The sequence below is a fragment of the Ceratotherium simum genome, chromosome 5 (genome assembly GCF_057802395.1).
Source record: "Ceratotherium simum simum isolate JZ-2026a chromosome 5, ASM5780239v1, whole genome shotgun sequence".
Taxonomy (NCBI): Eukaryota; Metazoa; Chordata; class Mammalia; order Perissodactyla; family Rhinocerotidae; genus Ceratotherium; species Ceratotherium simum.
The window spans coordinates 93,603,152-93,612,555 of NC_141904.1; the positions used below are offsets into that span (position 1 = coordinate 93,603,152).

Consider the following 9,404-nt stretch of genomic DNA (forward strand, 5'->3'; position numbering starts at 1 on the left):
GCAACTCTTTGATGAGTTAAAGAGAAAGAGACAACAACTTCTGATTACAACGTTCTTCCAAAAGGTTTCGACAAAAAAAACTTCAACTATCATGGATCAACCACCTACATCTTGTGCTCCTGACATCCAACCATCAACATCATCATGGCTTGATGATCATCCTTCTGACGTATCATCAGAAGTTCAATAGTAGCTTAACACTACGTCACAATGCCTATGTCATTCACCTCACCTCATCTCATGCACATAGGCATTGTATCATCTCACATCATCACAAAAAGGGTGAGTACAGTACAATATTTTGAGAGACCACATTCACATAACTTTTATTATAGTATATTGCTATAAGTGTTCTATTTTATTACAGTCATGCATCGCTTAACGATGGGATACATTCTAAGAAATGCTTCATTAAGTGATTTCATCATTGTACAAACATCATGGTATGTACTTACACAAATCAAGATGGTATAGCCTACTACATACCTAGGCTATATGGTACTAATCTTATGGGACCACCATCAGAAATGCAGCTCGTCATTGATCAGAATGTCATTATGCAGCACATGACTGTATTAGTTATTGCTGTTAATCTCTGTGTGCCTAATTTATAAATTAAACTTTATCATAGGTATATATGTATAGGAAAAAACATAGTGTATATAGGGTTCCGTACTACCTGAGGTTTCAGGCATTCACCGGGGGTCTTGGAACATGTACCCTGCAGATCTGCAGTTTGGCTTTCCATGGTTTCAGTTACCCACAGTCAACTGCAGTCTGAAAATATTACATGGAAAATTCCAGAAATAAACAATTCATAAGTTTTAAATCACCTGCCGTTCTGAGTAGCGTGTTGAAATCTCACACCATCCTGCTCCGTCCTGCCTAACACGTGACTCATTCCTTTGTCCATTGTATCCATGCTGTATAAGCTACCCACCCATTAGTCACTTGGTAGTAGTCTCAGTTATCAGATTGACTGTCTCATTATCGGAGTGGTTGTGTTTAAGTAACCCTTATTTTACTTAATAATGGCCCCAAACCACAAGAGTAGTGATGCTGACAATTTATTACAGTATATTGTTATTATTCTATTTTATTATTCATTACTGCTGCTAATCTCTTACTGGGCCTAATTTATAAATTAAACTTTATCATAGGTATGTATGTATAGGAAAAAACAGTATATAAAGGGTTCAGTACTATTTGTGGTTTCAGGCATCCACTGGGGGTCTTGGAATGTATCCCCCTCGGATAAGGGGGGAGTACTGTACCAAGCGCTCCCTCACCTGGCACTAAGCAATGCCCTTCATCCCAATCCCAGGACTTAGGGCAACCTGGGAAAAGGAGAGAAAAAGCCCGAATTGACCAAGATTAACTTTCTATCACCCAGAGAAGAATGGAACTGGAAATAGAAATAAAGATGTGTTACACAAATAAATATATTTACATTTCTTGCATACTTGTGTTTGTGGCCTATACATCAAGAAATTGTGATGTTTTTGCCCTTTTAACTAAAAGTCCCAAACCCCTTCACTGTTCCCTCTGCTTACTTCTGGTCAGTAAATTTAAAATCATCTGAGAACAATTCATGAATCTCTCTCACACACACACACACACACACACACACACACACAAATGTTTAATCCCTCTTAGCTCTGTATCCCCTTGTAGGTTGTCTGTGCACCTGCCTTTCTTTATAGGAAAGAGGAACACCAAGGTTTAATTCATCCTTCCCTATGATGACCCCCAGAGTGCGTGGGGTGTGGCAGGTGCTCAGTGAAAAGGTGTAGAAAAGTGATTCCATTCAGTCAGGTGACTTTGAGAAATACCACTCTGTGCATTAGCAGATCAGTGAAGCATCTTCATTATTCCCCTATTTTGGAAAGATAAAACTGTCCAGATATCATAGGAAACAAAGTCAAATACTGAGCCCATCAATTACCCATAGAAAAATGTTCAGAACAATTCTTTTCTTTAGACCCCAAATTCTTATTGTTATCTATATTAGTCAAAGCTCTTTTGGTAGCAAGAGATAGAAACCCAACTCACACTAGGCATAGTAGTATACAGTATAAACTGCTGTTACAAAAATACTAAAACAACAATGGATTAAACAAGAAGAATGTTTATTTCTCATGTAAAAACCCTATGGAACTCAGGAACCCAGGTTCCTTCAATATGATTACTCTCACATCCTTAACACATGACTTCCATCTCATGACCCAAGATGGCTGCTCCTGCTTCCTCCATAATGTCTACAATCCAGCTAGTGGGAAGAGAGGAAGGGAAAGAGGAGGGCATGCTCCTTCCCTATAGAGCAGAAATCTGAAAACTACAACCTACGGGCCAACCACATGTAAATGAAGTTTTATTGGAACCTAGTCACACCCATTCATTTACATATGGTTTATGACTGCTTTCACAGTACAAAAGCAGAGTTGTGTAGTTGTGTAGTTGTAACAGAGACTGTATGGCCCATAAAGCCATTTACTAATAGCCAAAAGTATTTACTGTCAGGATTTGAAAAAAATTATGCCCACTCTCATTCTATTATTATGTAAGGTGTTCACACAAGGAAAAGTTGGGTGAAGGATAAGAGGGGCAAATGCAGCTGTGCAGACTGACAGTCTGAGATCAGATAGGTACTCTCTCTCCTATTTTTTCAATTCTTCTATAGATCCAAAAATAAAAGATTTAAAAATAACATGCCATTAAGTGAAAAGCCACAGAGTGGGAGAAGATCATTGGAACACATCTAACAGAGGACTCATACCCAAAATATGTACAAAAATACAAACTAATAAGAAAAAGACAGGGGCCAGCCCCAGTAGCATAGTGGTTAAGTTCAGCATGCGCCACTTCAGCGGCCCGGGTTTGGTTCCCAGGCGTGGACCTACACCACTCATGGCCATGCTGGGGCAGCAACCCACATACAAAATAGAGGAAGAGTGGCAAGAGATGTTAGCTCAGGGTGAATCTTCCTCAGCAAAAAAGAAAAGAAAGAAAGAAAGAGAGAGGGAGGGAGGGAGGGAGAGAGAGAGAGAGAAAGAAAGAAAAGAAAGAAAAAGAAAAAGACAGACAACACAGTACAAAAATGAGCATAAGAATTTGACCAGGAACTTCCAAAAGAATTATTCAAATGGCCAATAAGGATGAAAAGGCTTACAATGTCATTAATAATTAGGAAAATGCATATTAAAACCACAGTAAGATACCACTATTCACTCACCAATTGGCAAAACTTTCAGTCTCACAATATCAACTGTTGGTGGGTATGTGGATCAAGAGGAACTCTCATTCCCTGCTACAAATTGGTATAACCACTTAGAAAAAGAGTTTGGCATGGTCTACCAAAGATACGCATACCATATGGCCTGGCAATTCCACTCCTAGACATATACCCCAGAGAAATGTGAGCACATGTGCCCCTGGCTACATAGACAAAAAATTTTTATAGAGCTGTGCTTATAATGACAAAAAATTGAGAACATCCTATGTGGTCATCTATCAAGAAATGAAAGATAAAGACTACTGTAAATATTATATGGCTAAGACATCAGCAGGAATGGCTAAGTAAGGACCTCCAAAAGTCCTCTCCTTCATAAATGCAGTGAGAACACTGGAGAAATAGTCAAAATCAATGTTTTTAAAACTGTGAAAATTAACCAAAAGATTGTAACAACCCAGGTAGTGTTTAAGAAAAACTAGTGAATCTCAGAAGAACAGTGAGTTTTGTGGCATTTTAACTTGCCTTAGTCTGATTCTACTCTTGCCAGTGCTGTGGTAGCATTGAAAACCAATAGACATAAAATTATGGTGGAAACCAGCCTAGCAGCCTCTGTGAGGAAAGACTAGAATAGAGTTCCTCCAAAGCTCAGTTCCCAGATAATTGTCATTATTTGACTGGACAGCAGCTGCCTGGAAAATCCGACTTGTAAGGCTTGTCTTTATTTGACCTGATTCAGAGTTCACATGGGGTGAACAGCCTTTTCCCCAGGGACGTTTGTTGAAAACAATCAGTGGTGATTTTTAAGCATCACAGCTACCTGAGGCAGTAGTAACAGTTGGGGTAAACAAGAGGCTGACCAAAAAAACTCAAAAGAAGGAGCCAGCCTGGTGGCATAGTGGTTAAGTTCATGTGCTCCGCTTCGGTGGCCCAGGGTTCACAGGTTTGGATCCTGGGTGTGGACGGATGCACTGCTTGTCAAGCCATGCTGTGGTGGTGTCCCATATAAAGTAGAGGAAGATGGGCACAGATGTTAGCCCAGGGCCAATATTCCTCAGCAAAAAGAGGAAGATTGTCAACAGATGTTAGCTCAGGGCTGATCTTCCTCAAAAAAACTTAAAAGGAAAAACTGGGAATGAGATGCCCCCATATTCTTGGGATCTAGAAGGCCAAACATGTGTGTAGGGCTGTGCACATGCCCAGGAAATAGCTGAAAAGGCTCTAAGCTCTCACCTCTGGCTGCTCTTGGGGCTGTGGAAACAAGAAGTGAAAGATAAGGTGACGTTGCAAACTACCTGCATGAGCATTGAAGGTCTGCCCCAACCTGCACACAGAGCCTCTCAGCAAAGGTTAGGAGATTTACTGGTTCCGGGCATTTTAGGAAATCTCTGTGCAATCATTAGTTGATCACTAACCTAACTGATCAGAGACTTCAGGGGCCACAAATGACACAGAATACAGACTTAACAGAATTCGTTCATGAAAGTCACTAAACAAACAGCAACAACAACAACAAATAGCAAAAACAACAAACCCTGGAAAAGAGGGGATCTGATCTCCAGAGTTGCCATGTTATATTATTTCCAATATCCCATTTTCAACAAAAAATTATGAGGCATGCAAAGAAACAAGAAAGTATGGCCCATATACAGGGGGGACAAAGCAGTAAATAGAAACTGTACCTAAGGAAACCAGACATTGGGCTTCCTAGACAAAGATTTTAAATCAGCTATTTTATTTTATTTTTTATATTTATTTATTTATTTATTTTTTGAGGAAGAGTGGTCCTGAGCTAACATCTGTTGCCAATCTTCCTCTTTTTCTTTTTTTTTCTCCCCAGTATGTAGTTGTATATCCTAGTTTTAGGTCCTTCTAGTTCTTCTATGTGGGATGCCACCTCAGCATGGCTTGATGAGCAGTGAGTAGGTCCATGACCATGATCCAAACCCACGGGCTGCCAAAGTGGAACATGCAAACTTAACCACTACACCACTGGGCCAGCCCCAAAAGGAGCTATTTTAAATATGTTCAAAGAACTAAAGGAAACCACATCTAAAGAACTAAAGGAAAGTATGAGAACAATGTCCAAGTAGGATAAATTCAAAAAGATCCACATCTAGGCACATCATAATCAAACTGACAAAAGACAAATACAAAAAGAGACTCTTAAAAGCAGCAAGAGAGAAATAATTCACCATGTACAAGGTAATCCTGGATAAACTTAACAGCTGATTTCTCATCAGAAATTATGGAGGCCAGAAGCAGTGGCCTTTCAGCCTCAAAGTGCTGAAAAGAAAAACATTGTCAACCAAGAATTCTTTCTTTTTTCTTTTTGGTGAGGAAGATTGGCCCTGAGCTAACATCTGTGCCAATCTTTCCTCTATTTTGTATGTGGGTCATTGCCACAGCATGGCTTGATGAGTGGTGTAGGTCCGTGCCCGGAATCTGAACCTGCAAACCCCGGGCCACTGAAGCAGAGTGTGCCAAACTTAACCACTATGTCACCAGGCCAGCGCCTCAACCGAGAATTCTATATGAACAAAATATCCTTAAAAAATGAAGGAGGTGAGTGAAGGATTGACTTCCAGCATGACAGCCTGAGAAGCTGCACTGACCTGCTCTGCAGTGCAACTGGTGAAAACTATAAAAACACAACCATTTAAAGCTTCTGGAAATGGTTATAAAGGCACACAACAGATGAAGAAACACCTATTCAACAACATCAATGAAAATTCAGTAAGTAAAGTGAGAGTCTGAGGTATTTTAACCAAGACTGCTACCTCCCTCACCCTCCCAACTCAGCAAGGCAGAGACTCCACTCCAGGCTGCTGCAGCCAAGAATACAGGGCTCGTTCTCCCTCGAGCTCCCAGCCAGAGGGTTTTCTTTCCAGGAGGAGCAGTCAGCATTTCTCATCTTGCACCTAGCTATGTGTTGTTCAATCTAAGACCTGGGTGAGTACAGGTGAGATGTGGGGGCTCCCTTCTGCTATCCAGCCCCCATTCATGGAATGGAGGTTCCACCTTGGGCACAGTGCACTAAGAATACTGGGGCCCTGGACACCCTTGCCCCAGCTTGTGAGGAAGTGGTTCCATTCCAGGAGAGGCAAGTCAAGAGGAATTCAGCTTATTTCCCCAATCTCATCCATTGATTGCTCAGCTCTTAGAGGGAGAGTGTCACTCAGAGAGAAGCTTTCCATTGTCCCAACTCCTGGCTCCAGAGACCTGGCTCAAAGATTTTGCCTGGGTGGAGAAACAGGCAGTAAAACAGCTAGCTCCTAATCTCTTCCTAAAGGAAATGGCTTCATTTGCATCAGAGTATGGAGAAGTACAAGCCTAAGGGCACTCTCAAGAACAATGGAGGTTGTGATAAAAGGCAAAACTGTAGGCTAGCATTTTGCAGAAGAGAACAGGGAATAAGACAGCTGGGAGGAGCCCTCCCAGGGTTGGAACAAATGCCAGACAGTGACTTCACAAACTATTCCTTCAAAGGAGCCACATTTGATTGGGTTAGTTTGCAGAGCAATTGTTGAAAATAACTGAGCAATCAGCTGCAGTTAGTAGAGTTCAACAGCATGGTATAGTCAGGTAAAGAGATGAAGAGAGTCCTTACCAAAACCACTCTCATTGCAAAGTAACTAAGAAACCCAAAGCTGCGCCTCCCTGAGGAGCAACATCAGAGTCTTTAACACTCCATGAGAGCGAAAATAGACTTCACTAAAAGAATCCAGCCAGTCAATAAACAAATAACAAGACCTAAAGGGTGGGGGTAGAGGATCAAGTACCCAGAGTTTCTACAGTATATTATCTAAAATGTCCAGTTTCCAACAAAAAGTTATGAGGCATGCAAAGAAACAATGTATGAATGATACATCAGAAGAAAAAAAGCAGCCAATTGAAACTGCCTGTGAGAGTGAGTAGATGTTGGATTTATCAGAAAAAGACTACAAATAGCCATTATTAATATGTTCATAGAACTAAAGGAAACCATGAATAAAGAGTAAAGGAATGTATGATGATGATTTCACATCAAATAGAGAACATCAATAAAGAGAAAAAAATTATTAAAAAGAACCAAATGGGGACCGGCCCTGTGGCTTGGTGGTTAAGTGCGCGCGCTGCGATGCTGGCAGCCCGGGTTCGGATCCCGGGTGCGCATTGAGGCACCACTTCTCTGTCCATCCTGGGGCCGAGTCCCACATACAGCAACTAGAAGGGTGTGCAGCTATGACATACAACTATCTACTGGGGCTTTGGGGGCAAAAAATAAAATAAATAAAATTAAAAAAAAAAAAAAAAAAGAACCAAATGGAAATTTTGGAGTTAAAAAGTACAATAACCTTGGGGCCGCCCCCATGGCTTATCGGTTAAGTGTGTGCGCTCCGCTACTAGCAGCCTGGGTTCGGATCCCGGGCGCGCACCGATGCACCGCTTGTCCGGCCATGCTGAGGCCGCGTCCCACATACAGCAGCTAGAAGGATGTGCAACTATGACATACAACTATCTACTGGGGCTTTGGGGGAAAAAAAGGAGGAAGATTGGTAATAGATGTTAGCTCAGAGCTGGTCTTCCTCAGCAAAAAAAAGAGGAGGATTAGCATGGATGTTAGCTCAGGGCTGATCTTCCTCACACACACACACAAAAAAAGTACAAAAATAAAAATTCAACAGAGAGACTCAACAGTAGATCTAAACTGGCAGAAGAAAGAATAAGCAAATTTGTGGTAGATCAGTAGAAATTACATAGGCCAAAGAACAGAGATGTAAAAGAGTGAAAATAAGTGAAAAGAGCCTCAGAGAAATGTAGGACACCATAAAGCACACCAACATATGTATAATGGGTCTACCAGAAGGAAGGGAGAGAGAGAAAGGAGCAGAAAAAAAATATTCCAAGAAATAATGGCTGAACATTTCTCAAATTTATTGAAAAACAATAACCTACATGTCCAGGAAGCTCAACAAAATCCAAGTAGGATAAATATAAAGACATTCATAAACAGACACATTACAGTAAAAATGCTAAAAGTCAAAGACAAAGAGAAAATCTTCAAAGCATCGAGAGAAAAACGATTCATTACTTACAAGGCTCCTCCAATAAGATTAACAGCTGACTTCTCAGCAGAAACAAGGGAGATAGAGCAGTGGGATAACATATTCAAAGTGCTTCAAGAAAATATTGTCAACCATTTCTGAGAAATCAGAAAATACTTTCAGATGAATGAAAATTAAGACACAACATATCAGTACTTATGGGATGCAGCTGTATCAGTGCTTAGGTGGAAATTTATAACTGTAAATATATTACAAAAGAAGAAACATCTCAAATCAATATCCATAAGACACTACTAAAAGAAGAACAAACTAAACCAAAAGCAAGCAGAGGGAAGGAAATAAGATTAGAGCAGAAATTAATGAAATAGATAATAGAAAAGAATAGAGAAAATCAATTAAACCAAAAGCTGGTTCTTTGAGGGCCAGCCCTGTGGCTTAGTGGTTAAGTGTGTGTGCTCCGCTGCTGGCAACCCGGGTTCGGATCCCAGGTGCGCACCGACGCACCGCTTCTCCGGCCATGCTGAGGCCGAGTCCCACATACAGCAACTAGAAGGATGTGCAGCTACGACATACAACTATCTACTGGGGCTTTGGGGGAAAAAAATAAATAAATCACAAGCTGGTTCTTTGAAAAGATCAACAAAACTGACAAATCTATAGCTAGACTAAACAAAAAAAAAAAGAGAAGACACAAATTACTAGAATTAGAAATGAAAGAGGGGACATTACTATTGACCTAACAGAAATAAAAAAGGATTATGAAGGAATAATATAACCATTTGTATGCCAAGAAAATATATAACCTACTCTTTGGTGTCAGCCACAGAAGCAAGATGATGAAGGGAACGTCACCATTTGGAAAGCATTGTAATAAGACGCACATGCTGTGCTGCCACTGTGGCTCTAAGGCCTACTACCTTCAGAAGTCAACCTGTGGCAAATGTGGCTACCATGCCAAGAGGAAGAGAGAGTATAACTGGAGTGCCAAGGCTAAAAGACTAAATACCACTAGGACTGGTCGAATGACGCACCTAAAAATTGTATACTGCAGATTCAGGCATGGATTCTGTGAAGGAACAATTCCTAAACCCACGAGGGCAGCTGTTGCAGCATCCAGTTCATCTTAA

General features: G+C 40.8%; 1 protein-coding gene across 1 annotated transcript; it reads left to right on the plus strand.

Moving 5' to 3' along the window:
• The first annotated feature begins 9,110 nt into the window (after positions 1 to 9,110).
• Positions 9,111 to 9,404, plus strand: LOC101400047 (large ribosomal subunit protein eL37-like). Its single transcript, XM_087431758.1, has one exon. It carries the CDS (start codon positions 9,111 to 9,113, stop codon positions 9,402 to 9,404), a length of 294 nt encoding a protein of 97 aa, XP_087287884.1.